The sequence below is a fragment of the Asterias rubens genome, chromosome 7 (assembly GCF_902459465.1).
Source record: "Asterias rubens chromosome 7, eAstRub1.3, whole genome shotgun sequence".
NCBI classification, from domain to species: domain Eukaryota; kingdom Metazoa; phylum Echinodermata; class Asteroidea; order Forcipulatida; family Asteriidae; genus Asterias; species Asterias rubens.
In genome coordinates, this window is record NC_047068.1 from 13,516,305 (window position 1) to 13,532,548 (window position 16,244).

General features: G+C 37.1%; 1 protein-coding gene across 2 annotated transcripts; it reads left to right on the top strand.

Moving 5' to 3' along the window:
* Nucleotides 1-5,668: 5,668 nt before the first annotated feature.
* LOC117293149 (lens fiber membrane intrinsic protein-like) lies at nt 5,669-14,787 on the top strand. Of its 2 annotated transcripts, XM_033775386.1 has the most exons (4): nt 5,669-5,723; nt 6,603-6,680; nt 11,444-11,581; nt 12,535-14,787. In XM_033775386.1, exons 1-4 carry the CDS (start codon nt 5,687-5,689, stop codon nt 12,801-12,803), a joined length of 522 nt encoding a protein of 173 aa, XP_033631277.1. In that variant the 5' UTR covers nt 5,669-5,686; the 3' UTR covers nt 12,804-14,787. The 2 variants fall into 2 exon arrangements, with proteins under 2 accessions (XP_033631277.1, XP_033631278.1); XM_033775387.1 differs by lacking the exon at nt 6,603-6,680.
* Nucleotides 14,788-16,244: the final 1,457 nt, after the last annotated feature.

Sequence of the window (16,244 nt, forward strand, 5' to 3'; positions counted from 1 at the left end):
TCAGAAAATGTGAAATTATTCTTCATTAGAATGTGGGTCATGAGTTCCTTAATATGACTCACTGAGGGGCGGGACTGATTACTAGCATTGAGGGCAGAGACACATGCACTCATGCCTTCATGATGGGGTATGTTAGTATACAGTGATGAAACATCAAAAGTAACCAAAATAGCAGAGTCAGGTATTTGGTGCTTGACCTCATCTAGTTTGTGGAGAAAGTCTTTGGTATCCTTGATGAAGGAAGGAATACGGCAGACTAAGGGTTTGAGGAAGCTATCAACAAACTCAGAAATGCGCTCTGTGGGGCTACCATTCCCAGATACAATAGGTCTCCCCGGGTTATTGGGCTTGTGTATCTTAGGTAGAAGGTAGAACCTTGCTGTACGGGGGTCATGTGGGAGGAGATAGTTAAATGTATCTTTCTCAATATCATTGGCATTATAAATCTTAACCAGGGTGTCACTGATATCTTGGGAGAAAGATTCAGTGGGATCAGAAGCACATTCAATGTAATGATCAGTGTTACTGAGCTGTCTAAGGCCCTCAGCAATGTAGTTACTTTATTATTATTATTAAAGTCACCTGGAAGTGGTATTTTTTCAAAATAAAGCTTTTGTCACTAATATATGTGTTTTGATGAGTGGAATGTGAATAAACAGTTAACTAAGGTTTTTAAAAAATCAGTTCTTATGTTATTTACAAATTTAAGGGTAGACACCGACCCGAGAGGGCGCTGTTCGTGACGTCAATCGAGGCAGACTTTGCCTGTAATGCGTAGAGTAAACACAAATGTAAAGTACATGTACGGACCAAGTCGTGAGTTTGTACGTTTAAAAAAAAATAAAAAAATGTTTTTTTTCCGGCAATGCCAACCAGGTGTATTGCTGCTGAATGCAGAAAAACACTTTTTGAAATGTACCAACTCACGAATTGGACGTATATGTACTTTGCACGTGTGTTTACTATACGCATTGCATGCAAAGTCTGCCTCGATTGACGTCACAAAAGGGGTAGGCGGAGTCAGCCCCCCAAACAACTTTATATATTTTTTAAACATATAAATCGTGACAAACAATTACTAAAAAAATTGTTTTATTGTTCGTAAGCATATACTCTTATGTTTGAAAGAAAAACAATTCTATTTCCAGGTGACTTTAACAACAAAACAACAACAACAACATCAACAACAACAACAAACAACTACAAACAAACAAATAAACAAACAAATAAACAAACAAATAAACAAACAAATAAACAAACAAATAAACAAACAAATAAACAAACAAATAAACAAACAAATAAACAAACAAATAAACAAACAAACAAACAAACAAATAAACAAACAAAAACATTCGCATGTTAGTCTCCACATAATGTAGGAAGAAACTATAAATAAAATAGTAAACTTGCGGGTACAACCATGAAGCTATAACAACCACGTGTAAACCTCTTTTGTAAGTGTGGGCTCTGAGAAGAGCCGGTTTGGTCTCGACGTTTCGAACAGTATACTCTGCTCGTCTCCAGGAGAAACATTTGCTTAGGACAGAAGGTCAATGTATGGTGTACTCCCGAAGTGCTCTTTTGTTTTGCTTGCAGCGTGGTTAGTTACCTTCAAGTTGTCTGCTTAAAGGTTGCCTCATTTAACAAGGCCTGGTTCGGCCCCATGATCAACGATCGAGCAGTCTAGGTCTATCGATATGCATTACGCTACCTTGTCAAAGTGTTCAGAGGTTTTTAAAGGCACTGGCACTATTGGCAATTACTCAAAATAATTATTGGCATGAAAAAAACCTTCTTGGTGACGACTATGGAGAGCTTTTGGAAGTATAACACATGGTGAGAAACGGCTCCCTCTGAAGTAACGCAGTTTTGAGAGAGGGGTAATTTCTCACTCAATGAAAGGACTTGAGGCCTGAAGGCTTTTTTAGGTATCTGAAAGTATTGCAACAAGGGTGTTTTTTTCTTTCATTATTCTCATGCAACTTCCACGACCAATTGAGTCCAAATGTGCACAGGTTTGTTATTTTATGCATATGTTGGGATACACAGAGTGAGAATACTTGTCTTTGAAAATAATTACCAAATGTGTCCAGTGCCCTTATTACGAAATTGCCACACTCGTCACCGTCGTTTCCGATTAAAAGTGCATTGTCAGCACGTTTCGTTACTGCATTATTTGTAATGGAAACAAGAAGGAAATAACTATATTATACATAAAACTAACCCCAACAACAACTCATACTGGAAATAGATTTCTAACTGATATTTAAATGCAAAGTTCGTTCTGCAATACAAAAGTGATAGGCTAAGTGTAATCAAATAAATGTTGTATGACGTAAATGCTCCCCTGACAACGAGCGCGGGAAAAAAAAATGAAATACAACAAATTCTGGTTGTTTTGTTGTTGCTGGGAAACCATATCAATAATAATCTTCAGCTTGCTAAAAAGAACCTCTCGACACTCAACCGAAACGTGACATATCTTGTTAAGAGAAGAAGAAATTGTCCCCTACGTCTTGAGATGCGTCTAATATAAACTGTCTGGATGTCTAATGATCCAGTGCCTGTATCAGGGTCCAAGGTTCTAGTATCCTTCTTTCAAAAACAATGCAAGAGGTGCATGTTTTAAAGGGCCTCACCACCTTTGGGAATATTATCAAAGACCAGTATTCTCACTTGGTGTATCCCAACACAATGCAAAACGTAACAACTCTGTGAATATTTTGACTCATTGCAAATGAGTAATGAAAGAAAAAAAAACCTGTTTCACAAATTTGTGTGCTATCGAATGTCTAATGAAAGTTAGCCTTGCTCAAGGCAGTCGTATTATTGTCTTCAGGTTTGAGGTCTTTCTCAAAACCTACCTCTTTCTAAAGAACTACGTTACTTCAGAGGGGGTCGTTTCTTACAAGGTTTTATACTATCAACCGCTCTCCATTGCTCATTACCTTTTTTTGCCTTTTAAAAAATTATTTTGAGTAGTTACCAATAGTGTCCTGACCAGTGCCTTTAATCCGAGGGGGAGGATAGTTGTTTGTGATGTGATGAGTTCTTGGTAACGGTCTTAGAGATTAGAATATCTTGCAGTTCTTTATTAGGCACGTCTTGCCTGGTTTCCTTTACACCACCTTGATACGAACAAACACAGATGAGGAGGCTTTTAAGAAAGTGTAGAAATGAGGGTTGACCTTTAAGGAACACGAATTGCCCTGGATCGGTCGAGTTGGTCTTTGAAAAACGTTTGTAACCGTTTGTTATGAAATTCATAAGGTTGGAAAGATGTGGTAAAAGTAGAACACAATGATCCACACAAGTATCACTTGAAATTGCGTGGTTTTCCTTTTACCTCGTCGACTAACACGGTCAGCCATTTAGGAGTCAAATTTGGAAAACCGTGCAAATTGTGCGGATCAAATTGTATTATACTTTTAAAACATCTTTCCAACCATTATGCATGTTATAATAAACGGTTACAAACGTTTTTATATACCAACTCGTCCGATCCAAGGCAATGTGTTCCTTTAAGGCTGGACAGGACGTACATTTAAAACAGAGAAGTCTTTATAATAGTACCGGGATTCTCCATCATTAACCTTAGTTGTATTTAAAAGCTAATATTATTTTTGAATGTTTATGACTGGATTAAATTGCATGACATTGTGTGTGGTGCATATAATGAAGACACCGTTTAGAGGCACCGGACACTATTAATTATTAATCAAAATAATTGTTGGCTTAAAAACTGACTTGGTAACGAACAAAAGAGAGCTGTTAATAGTATAAAACATTGTGGGAAACGGCTCCCTCTGAAGTAACGTAGTTTTTGAGAAAGAAGTAATTTCTCACCAAAATATTTAATTGAATCCGAGACCTCAGCTGCTGAGGTCTCGGATTCAGACATCTGAAAGCACACAACTTGTGCGACAAGGGTGTTTCTTCTTTCATTATTCTCTCGTACTTCGACGAGCAATTGAGTTCAAATTTTCAAAGGTGGATTTATTTTAAACACATGTCATGACACGGCGAAACGTGCGGAAACAAGGCTGGGTTTTCCCGTTATTTTCTCCCGACTCCGATGACCGATGGGCCTAAATTTTCACAGGTTTGTTATTTTAAATGTGGGCCTTTACTTAGACAATACTGTTTACCGATGTTGTGCGATTGCTTTAAGAAAGTTTGGGTGCTACGCGGTTGTATTTTTATTACATAGGTTGTTTTACCCGAAAGTCTGTATAGCTCTACTAAACAATTCGACGTATTATTTTTCTCCTTTTTGATACAATGCAAGTAACAGCACATTATTATATATTTGTTACCATGAAAATATAACCCCGGTTGGCATGGTAACAGACATACACGCACTCAATCGAGCGGGAGATACTCCCGCACATTAGCCACGCTCCCTTGCCAAGGGGTCGTGTACAGACCTGGCCGAGTGTGTTATAATATGCCGGTTTCCATCTAAGTTTCCATATATAAATGCATTGTAATAGAGGGAAGTGATGGCAACGCGGTATTAGCCATTAGAGGCACCCTAGTCCTTTCCCCTAGTGTAAATAATACATGCTTTTTTGTGCAAGGTAACGGAAAGATATCAACAAGAATAAAAAGAGATGGATGTGCCGTGTAAACTAGAACACGAATCTTGACTTTTTTTCTTTCTTTTTTCAAATGAAAAACTTGGGACGTAGGTTTAGCTCGAGATAGGAATTGTGTGGTACTGGCCCGTTGCTCGTTGAGACAATAGACAATTTATATTTAATATATACTGTCCGCTCCGGACATTTTTGCATATGCAATCGTGTCCGGGGCTATGCAAAAACCGTCCGGTGGACATGTGCATGACTGTACATGTAAAGTGCGCGCGTAAGCGAGAGTGCATGCACTGAACCCACGTAGTATATGCAGCATGAATATTCACGTAGTTTATGATTGCAGCGAATACCCAACAGCCGTACATTTCCCATGTCATTCATGACATGCACTTAGCTTGTACAAAAACGGCGTACGTGTTCCGTCGACCAAGGGCGTTTAATTTACTGCAAGGACGGTTTTGCACGGGGGCGGACACAACTGCATATGCAAATGTGTCCGGCCGGACACAATTGCATTATGCAGCAGCGTCCGGGCGGACACGATTGCATTATGCAAAACCGTCCGGCGGACGTTATTGCATATGCAATACTGTCCTCCGGATAGTATTGCATAGAGGACATTATTGCATGCGACACCGGTCTACCAGATTTCCTCCTCCCATTCTTAGGGGTCAACAGAATAATATTTGACACTGGTTCATCTTTGCTCCTGTATGCAGTGGGCAGCAAAACACATCCTTCTCTGTCTGATTTTTGCTGGAGCTTGGGTATAGGTTCCCATACAAGACTTTGTTGGTCAAAGATAAAGAGGAACACATATAAAGAGGACCTTTGTGTTCAAAATATTTGAGAAGATGTTTTATCAGGGTATGGAACGAACAAAATAAAGCCCAACAGAAGTTTCCACACACCACAGGGATGCAAAAATATAAATGTATAGCTTTGATTGTGTATTTACGTATGGTTGTTTTTCTGCTCTTTTCATAAACTATCAGTAGGATCACCTATTTACCTGTTTGCAGGGAACGGTTGAATATTTTCTCTAACTTTTTTTTATTTCGTTTACAGATTGGGAGTGTTTAAATATCATCATGAATCTATCCACCATGAAAAACGCCAAGGAGTTGTGTAAGTACCCCCCTCCATCACCTCTTTCCTTATTACTACACTTTTCACGACCCCGCCCAAGACTCTCGCCCGCTACAACGTTAATGGGTATGCCGCTTTCAGAGTTCCCGGGTAGGGAACCTTGTTGGTCAACAGCCTTGGGGATGAGGATGATCTCAAAACTAGACTACCACGATTTAATTTTTCCGAGCGCCATTTTCTTTTGAAAGCAGCACATACGTCATGCATGAAGGAAAATAATGCATGTTTAGTGTTTCAAATCGATGATGGTTGGGTGCATTGTGCTGTAAACCCAATTGGCTGACAGATCAAAATTCACATGAGTCTTAGAATCTTAAGAAACACACACACTACAAACTCAAACATTGCACTTAAGTAACTTATTAATGAAATGGAATCTGATTGTATCAGTAAACAGCAGTAGGTTATCGCTAAGCTTTTCACTAAACGTCAATGGAGCATAGAAAAATGGAGGAAGACTTCATAAGGAAGTTTTTAGTACGACGTTTTTATTAACACTGGCTTGGAACATGTGTCTTTGGTCTGTTCGTATAACACAAATCAATGTGCAAGAATATGTAACGAAAATGAGACAGACATATGGAGTTTCCAACGCTGTTAATGAGGAGTTGCACAATTAACTACAATGTGATTGCACGTGGTGATCTTTACTTATTAACGACTGCTTAAAAAATGTGTCAAAAGACTGACAAAGTTTGGACGTTGGTGGCAGCATCACATGCATCACCAAAGGGATCGTGTATAATTATTGCCCTTTAAGGCAGTGAAGATCGTAGTTCATTAGAAAGTAAAGGCGAGTCTTTAAAAGATTAATAATCGTATACCCAAACTGCTTGATTACTTATTGACTGCCGACAGCTCCTTTGGCTGGGGCAATATCGAACAGGACAAAACCAACCGAGTTTACTCTAACAAAGGTTATAGAGACATCAGAAGGTTAGTGTTTTTGTTGCTTTTTTTCAACTTCTTTTTATTCACTCACGCAAATCTATTTCTCATAACATGATGAATTAACACTCATTCTGTGGCAGTTTTCTTGTATTTTTTTCTTAATCTTTCCGCAATTTTTATGTGTTCATTGCACATGTGCACTGGCAAGGAATGCCAACATTTAAAACTCGATGCACAAGTGACACCCATGACACTAATCAGAAAGAAGAAGCAAAACACAATTTTGGAAGAGGTTTTATTTTTTAACTTGAATATTAAATTGGTTTAAGTGTTTCGTCCGTCTGTCCGTATTCACGTTTAGGCTTTTAGTCCTTGACGTATTTTTGTGTTCTACTATTGGCTTTAGACCTAGGCCTTATTAATACTTTTTTATCTGCAAATTAACATTCCTTTTGGTAAACCATTTGGATTAATTCCATTAAATATTTTGTTGATTTGTTTATTAACCTGCCATCTTTGTTAACATTTTGTTATTATTTTATTAACCTTAAACAAATACACTAATTATTTTAACAACACTCCCTTCAGACCCCATCCCCCAAAAATAACAATGTTTTTAATGAGAAATAAAAGACTAACAAACAAAAAACTAACACACAAAAACTTGTCGACCACGTGAGAACTCTTCTTTGTGATACCATTGTTTGCAACCGTAGTTATGGTTCCCGGAAAGCGGGGGCGCTCAAACTGACAACAACAAAAACACGCTCACACATATACTGATCAATCATTGAACAATCTGCTGGAAAAAAACATTGTATACAAACAAGAAGAAGAATGCAGTATCTTAGAGTTATAAATGCGGTTTTTTTTGGTAACGGGAAGAAAAATTATCACACGACTATGAATAGCATGTACGTCGATGTCATCTGCAGAAATCATAACTTTCTTTTTGATGAGAAACAAATAATTTGACCCAGGAAGGGACATGCACAAATTAATTTTGTGATGTACTCAATATAGTCCTCGCGTTAAAATGTTGTGTTTTTATATTTGGCAGGGGTCTGGTTTTACACATTTCTAGATAAGATAAGATAAGATAAGATAAGATAAGATAAGAACTTTATTATCCCACACGGGGGAAATTAAAACTGGCCTTGATTTAACAGTAAAGACAAAAACACTAAATAAATTGTATAACAATACACATACAGATAACAATATAAATTAAGAATATCAGGTATAAAAATATGTTTCTTGCATGGATTAACACAATTATGCACAGCAATATTTATATACAAGGTCAAATGTACACAAGAGAGGTCCTTAAAACCGACAACGACAGTTAATTTTTATACTTTTGTGTAACCTTGACAGCCACTTGTAATCACTGTGTATGTCTAAAGATTTAAAATAAATAAATAAAAATAAATTACCTTCACAGTTTGATGACATGTGAGTAAAGTTTGGGCTCTACAATTTTGTACGAAGATGTTTTTGCTTCATCCCTTGTTGTTGTGGCGTCCAATGACATCATGATGTCTTAAAATATACCAATTTTCCCCAAAGTGATGACATCAAATGTTTTGAATGTTGACAATTTTATTGCACTATAAGGTTATCGAACATAATGGCAAGTTAAAGTCAAATTATACCATTTTAATGTGAGGTTAGAGATTTGTAATTTTCCCCTACTGACATGAGGACTCTATCGATTGAAAAATGAGTGCATCACAAAACTGAATTGGTAATTTCCCTTCCTCTTTTATGTTTTTACAATCTAAAGAATTGAAAAACAGAATCTTTTTAAAAGTGTAGACGTCCCGCGGGGTCTCATTCTTCAAAAATAGCTCTTGATATTGTAAAAATAATGAGCGCTTGATGCCCGCTGGGGCAGATAAAGGGCTACAAGTCAAGAAACTGGTATAGTAGGCCTATACTGTATTTTGTTATTACTATGATTATTCAGAATAGTCTATTCCTGGAGATAAGAGTGGAGGGCGCACAGACCTGACAGATATATAGAATTGAATCTGAGGCAATTAGCAATTTCAAAATCCAAAGCGCGAACTCATTGGAATATAAGTAGACATAATGTATAAGTTTGCAAATCAGGAAAAAGCAAAATTGAAAGTTGTATTACTTATTTTTTTTAATAGACAGTTGCCAATCACAAGGCCATCAAAAGGTCTCCCAAATGCAATGGTTTTTAAGTGCGAGATGTGTATTAGAAGAAGAAATATAAAAGTAGAAAGTAGGAAGATGACCATTGATAAAAAAAACCCGGCATTTAAAACATTTTGATGATAATTTGTTAGGGGTTAGATTTGAGGTATCGGAAATAACTTGGTTTGTGCTATGTAGAGCTATTTTCAAATCAGGCAATTTTTTGCCTCAGCTTTGCTGATTTGCGGTGTTGCCATATCATGCTTGGGTGTCCATGCTTACATTCTAAGCAATTTTCTAAGCAGCTTAATATTCTTTGCTTAGCTTTATTGTTGCCTCTTTTTCTCTCTCTCTGGTCTTGCTTTTTGTAGTACTGCTGTATAAAGCAAACAAAAAAGCAGCAGCTGATATCATCGCAGGCAGTTTTTAAATGTATGTGACCACAGTGACATTGTTGGCCCACAGGTAGTTGTATGCTTGTTACCATCTAGGGTGACATAATTAGCTAATTGTACAACAAGCAGTCATGTAAAATCTTCCTTAATTCTTATCGACAATAATTTGTTTTATCTCTTCTGTAAATAACCCGGCAAACAGCCGTTCAGAGTTGAATTGACGTTATTTGAAACAACGGCCGCATTTTGAAGAAACGTCCACTAACACTCAGGTTTTAAACGTAATGCGAGCGGGCATTTTTAACTTATGTGTGTCTTTTGGGGCTCCCGTATCCCTTGATGAAGTCGGCAATAATTGTTCAGATTTAAATCGTTAATCTGGTAAGTTTGTATCAATGTGGTGTATATGTGAAGTAAAATGTGCACGGGTTTCTTAGGTAAATCTTAGCACAGAGAGGGACAATTTGTTTGTATCCAATTCTGGCACGGACACATTTGTGACCATCCACCACCAATAGGCTGTAAAGTTGCACTTGTACATTGCAGAGCCTATTAAATTGTTTGGGTTTTCAAGAAATCTTTGAGAAATCTGAATAAAAAAGTAGGTGGCTTTGAGAAATCATAACTTCGTCAAGAAAAGTTTGATTTAAATGTGGATGGTATCATTTTGAAGCTGATTACACACTCTCTCCAAAAATGCATTGAGCCCATAACAGTAAAAGTGTCAACTTTACAGCCCATTGGTGGTGGATGGTCACATTTGGCAATTATCAAAGACCATTATTCTCACTTGGTGTATCCCAACATATGCATAGAATAACTAACCTCGGAAAATTTGGACTAAATTGGTCATCGAAGTTGCAAGAGAATAATGCAAGAAAACACCATTTGTTGCACAAGTTTATGTGCCTACAGACAAAAGGTTTCAGGCCTGAAGTATTTTATTATTTGAGTGAGAAATTACCTCTTACTTAAAAAACTACGTTACTTCGGAGGGAGCCGTTTCTCTCAATGTTTTTACTTTATAAACAGCTCTCCATTACTCGTTACCAAAAGGTTTTTAGTGCTCAAAATAACTTGGAGCTATCACCTACAGAGTCCAGTGCCTTAAACACATCTTAGCTGTTTGTGAATAACATTTGGCTTTATTACTAGAACACCATTAACATAAGAATACATTAATTATGTTTCGGAATTATTACTAATTTCTTTGGAGAAACTAATTGTCTCTCTTGTTCACTTTTCATACTTCAACCTACAATCATGCACCCTTTTGCTGCATTTTATGCTAATTTATTGTTCTTTCATCAAATCATTGTTTCCAAGCATTCTTACACAGCATTATTAATGTTTAAACGCACCCACATGCGTGTGTGATCGGCAGACATGTTTTTTGAACTATCTGCTTAAAGTGCAATCGGTCTGTATGGGCCAGGAAAAGTCCTTATGGGAACAAATAGGGCCACCATGAAAAATATAAAATATGAAGACTCGGCATATACAATTATACACTGCAAGAACCGAGGTGTTACAATTGACACCGTGGGTATAGTCACATTAATATAGACAACTAAAGGGGGAATCCAAGTTAACACCACAGGGTGTTGAAATAACACCAATGTAATTGTGTTGGCAAAAATAAGTGTTATTTTGTCACTAATGATGTAAATTTCGACCCATTTTCGGTAGATGTTTCACAATACATGTGGTGTCAGTTTTAACAGCCCAGTTTTTGCAGTGTTAGTAAAAAGGTTTAGCTACATGTTCGTTGATGACGTCATCACTGTTTGCCAATTCTAGCTCGCGCACAGGGATATTAACATTGACAATGGTAAGTTTGATAAGCTGGGCAATTTTTCACATGACGTCCGCGAAAAAATATGTCCTACTCCCACATTGACGTTCAGGTAAATACGTGTCGCTAAACTTTCACACATAATTTTTACTATCTTTACTATTTTTAGTTCCCGCATATCAAGTAAAATATTACTAATTAAAATCATGAACCTAAAAGGAACATGTGAAAGAGGGGATTGCACAGTACGTTGAAGATAAAGGTTGTCTGTACAAACAACCGTTCCCATACCAATTAAGAAAACCCTGAACATTTCGGGCAGCGAACAATGTGAACATCGATTGTGAAGTGGAACATTTGCCATCAATCTGTTCTGCGACACAAGTCAATACCATAATGTTATTAATTTGTGATTAATTTGTTTTGTGTGTCTTTGTCTGTATTTTCTCTAGTATATTTCCAGTCGATGCTGGCATTTGAGCTGATTGGAGTTGCTGCAACTCTAGCGGGATGTTGCGTTGCTGGTATAGCTATCTTCAAGCAGCAACCTCTAGCAGTACTCGTTGCTGCATTTACAATGTTCTTTTCAGGTGGGTAATTTCTCATATTTAAGAGCAGTACTGCTCAATGATAGAACAACTTCGTCATCAACATTTGCACTGGAATAGTTTCGTTGATGTTGATTTTGCCGTTGCTGTTACTGTTGTTGCTGCTACTGTTGATTGATGTGGCTATTGATATTGCTGTTGCTGCTGTTGCTGTTGTTGTTGTTGTTGATTGATGTGGCTATTGATATTGCTGTTGTTGTTGTTGCTGTTGTTGTTGTTGATTGATGTGGCTATTGATATTGCTGTTGCTGCTGTTGCTGTTGTTGTTGATTGATGTGGCTATTGATATTGCTGTTGCTGTTGTTGTTGTTGTTGATTGATGTGGCTATTGATATTGCTGTTGCTGCTGTTGCTGTTGTTGTTGATTGATGTGGCTATTGATATTGCTGTTGCTGTTGTTGTTGTTGTTGATTGATGTGGCTATTGATATTGCTGTTGCTGCTGTTGCTGTTGTTGTTGATTGATGTGGCTATTGATATTGTTGTTGTTGTTGTTGTTGTTGTTGTTGTTGTTGTTGTTGCTGCTGCTGCTGCTGCTGCTCCTGTTCTTCTTCTGATGATGATGTTGCTGTTAACGTTGTTGTTGTTGCTGATGCGTCCATTATTAGTGTTGATATTATTGTTTCATTGCTGTTCCTGCCCCTACTGTTGTTGTTGTTGTTGTTGTTGTTGCTGTTGCTGTCGTTGTCGTTGTCGCTGTCTTTGTTGTCGTTGCCGTCGTTGCCGTTATCGTTGTTGTTGTCGCTGCCGCTGTTGTTGTTATTGTTGTTGTTATCGTTGTCGATGTCGCTGTCACTATTTTGTCGTTGTGTCGATGCCGTTGTCGCTGTCGCTGTTGTTGTCATCGTCGTTTTCGCTGTTGATGTCGTTGTTGTTGTTAAAAGTTTTGGTTTTTAAATTTAAATTTAATTTACTTTTTTTTTTTTTTTTTTACAGGAATGTTCATGTTGGTTGGACACTCTATGATGCTGAGTATTCATACATCAAAAAATAACAATAATGAGTCATCCGGGGGTGGGTGGCATCACGGATGGTCATTTATTGTCGCCTGGCTTGCATTCGGCCTATGCCTTGTAGCAGGAGTAATAAACTGTATTGTGTACAGAAACTTCCGTAAGATGTCAGAGGAACTGACTGGGACGCCCTCTCGTGTCAAGTATGCCAACAGACCACATCCACCCGTCAATCTTGGGTCAAGCATTTGAAAGCACGCCATAGTGGCGAGAATGACGTCGCTGCGTGTTGCAGCCCGTAACAAAATAATGTTGCCTAATTTTGTGTAAAAGAACTGTTTAAAACAGTGCATAGTAAAATTACATTTTATCGTGAGTTACTGCAGGAAGTAGTTCTTACTCGTCGGGGAAACTGTGTGGCAAAGTTTCGTAAAAATTAGCAGTACATTATAGATTCATTTAATTATCTATATCATTTTTAAAAAAGTACAATCTTTGTTTCAAAACATAATTTCTGCAAGAGGTTTTTGTTTCTGTTGTTGGTATAAATAACTTACGACGTGAACATTTTAAGCATGGTTTAACTTCGTATTGTCAGTGCCTTTTTTACTTGTCCTTTTCCTTGTACATTCATGAGATTTATATACATTGAAAATATTTATTGGAGTGATTGTCAGATGTTTATAAAACGTTTGATAATCCACATAGAAGAAATATTACCTTAATATGCACAATTAACAATTAACATTTTAACAAGACTCTCATGATTTCCAAAGTCACCAGAGAATCAAATGTTACAAGTAACGGGCACAATCCGGATGGTAAGAAAGTTTGGTACTTTTGGACGTGAGATTGTATGGTGACCGTCTTCCCTATAGCAGTTGCACTGGCAAACTTGCATATTAAAGACGTTTCACTTCTAGCAAATCATTGTTTTTACCCCAGGAAATTTGGGTGTCCAAAACAGTATTTCCCAACAGGTCAAGGCAGTTTGTGTGTTAGGTTGCAATGGAAAACTGCTGGGCCACCATCTGCTTACAAGAATTGCTTGCAAGTTTGCTTCAGTATGGGTGGACTAGAAACTTGGGTTAGGGCAGCCCTACGTGAGGAGAAAACGTCTGATATTTTTTTCCCCCACATTTCTTCTGATATACATCAATGTGCACAACCATAAAAAATGCGCTGTTTAAGTGCATCCTCAGCACATGCAGTAAACATAAACCTATCATTACAAGCCAATTAGTTGACGATAAATCTTATGTCTTTTATAGTCTTTTGGAGGTTTTCTTCTGTACAAATATTTGTTCTAAAATATAATGTTAGAACGGGCTCTACAAGTGAAAGCAAACCGACTCTTTTACGACTGTGAACCTTTAACTGAATCATTGTGACCTCAAAATTTAAAAATATTCAAACACTTCCGGGAGCTCGTTTAAAACAGGTTACACTGGGGCCATTCCTGAACACATGATTTAACTTGTTCAACTGTTGTGGCGTCTATTGCTTAATGACGAACAAACCAAACGGATGCTGAGTGATGAATTAAAAAATTAGTTCGCCAAATTAAAGACGGTTACATTTCAGGGTCTTGGACGTTCAAGTCTCGCGCGTTTTCGAACATTTTGGGACCAGTCCCACGTACTTTGGGACCACGTGCGTATGCACGCGAGCTACTGCCATAGCTATTGAGCAATGCGGCAATGCCTCTTACAAAATGGTGGACAAACTATGACCTTCTATGAACCAATGTTACATCTTTCCTATTCATTTGTCTAATTGTTAATAAGGGGAAAATGTTCGATGGAACATTTAAAAAATCGATCAAATGTAACAATGAAAATGTTGAAATTAGTTTATATATTAAATCATAGTAAATATCCATCCAGACCTATGAACTGAAATGCATGATTTGTTTTATGACCGATATAAAGGTAATTAATCTGAAAGCTCACTCTGTATTTCGATTTAGCCAATCGTACCTAATGCGCACAAAATCAAGTCAAACATACGCAGTTTTATAATTAAGATTATTTTGTTTTCCTGATTATTTTTTTAAGTTTTTGTTGTTGCTTTTATTGAAACTAGAGGATCGGAATAAACCGACTCTTTCATGAATCGGTTGCAAGGATTTAAGTGGACAGCGCTAGATTGCTCAAACAACCACTGTTAAAGGCAGTGGACACTATTGGTAATTACTCAAAATAATTATTAGCATAACATCTTACTTGGTGACGAGTAATGGGGAGAGGTTAATCATATAAAACATTGTGAGAAACCGCTCCCTCTGAAGTTAAATAGTTTTCGAGAGAGAAGTAATTTTCCACGAATTTGATTTCGAGACCTCAGATTTAGAATTTGAGGTCTTGAAATAAAGCATCCGAAAGCACACAACTGGGGCGACAAGGGTATGTTTTTCTTTCATTAATATCTCGCAACTTCGACGACCGATTGAGCTCAAATTTTCACAGGTTTGTTATTTTATGCATATGTTGAGATACACCAACTGTGAAGACTAGTCTTTGACAATTACCAGTAGCGTCCACTGTCTTTAAGATCATGCACCATGCTTTAATAATTGCTATATCAGCGTCACTGCTTGTGTCTTTATACATCTCTAAGTAATTATTAATATTTCAACAAAATAAAAAAATTATAGATTTTATCGGGTGTCATCGAAGAGTGAAGAAAATGATCTGTTTATTTATGGAGGTGAAACAAATTAAAATTGAAAACTCGTTTTCACTGGTAAATACTACTATGAAAAGTATAAAGTAAAACATTTATATATTAATATTCCATAATATTATCTATTATTAATCGTATTCTTAAGTATACAACTATGCACGAATTTGGTATGTTTATTAATGACAGTTGTAAAAATCATCTTATCAACGTTTATAAAAGTGTACAGAATTATAACAAAATGATATTTGGTTCCAGTGTATTGATACAGTCTTGGCTCAAGACGTTGATAGTGAACAACGCTCAGATGTAAATCGCTACAGGGCGCCCTCTGACGATATGATTTAACCAACGTGACTGGTACAAGTCGTCAGTCAAGTTGGTTAATCCATGGTTTATCATAACTGAGCGTAGTAAACTATCCACTATCGATCACTGACGTCTTGAGCCAAGACTAGTATTTATATGAATGTGGGGAAAGAAGGAGCCGCAATACGTAGCCGCGGGACGGTAGATTATGTGCCTCTTATTACATCACAGAAAGTAAAGAAGTTCATTTAGCATTTAGAAACAATTATCTTTATAACTTGTTATATTCACTTTATATGCAATGTAACTATCCAGGACCTACTTCTCAGTGAGTTGTTTAACCATTTTCTTCTTGTCGCAGTTTATACTTGCTCAACAGAAATAGTAATCGAACTCTGCAAAAACATATTAATCGTTCTTAACAGCATATTTACCCATTGTAGGCCTACTACAACCCTTGCCAACTATAGCAATCCGTTTGAAGTGAACCGATAATGTTTAGTGTCAAAGGCATTTCAATTCAGGTTTGCCAGTTATAAAGACTCATTGACATTGCCAAAGTTTGCCGAAATGTTGATTTTTGTTTTCTTCTTCTAAAACCTGAAATTTTAAGTCACCAGAAATTTTGAACCAACAGCTGTTTATTTGACGATAGTTACAAGCTGAGCGCTCAAACTGAAGACATGAAGTCAGAGTTTCTTT

Excerpts from the sequence above, each read along its gene's own strand:
- LOC117293149 (XM_033775386.1), top strand. The coding sequence starts at position 5,687 with ATGAATCTATCCACCATGAAAAACGCCAAGGAGTTGT. Across the intron at positions 5,724-6,602 it reads GAAAAACGCCAAGGAGTTGT|CTCCTTTGGCTGGGGCAATA; the intron begins GTAAGTACCCCC and ends GACTGCCGACAG. Across the intron at positions 11,582-12,534 it reads ATTTACAATGTTCTTTTCAG|GAATGTTCATGTTGGTTGGA; the intron begins GTGGGTAATTTC and ends TTTTTTTTACAG.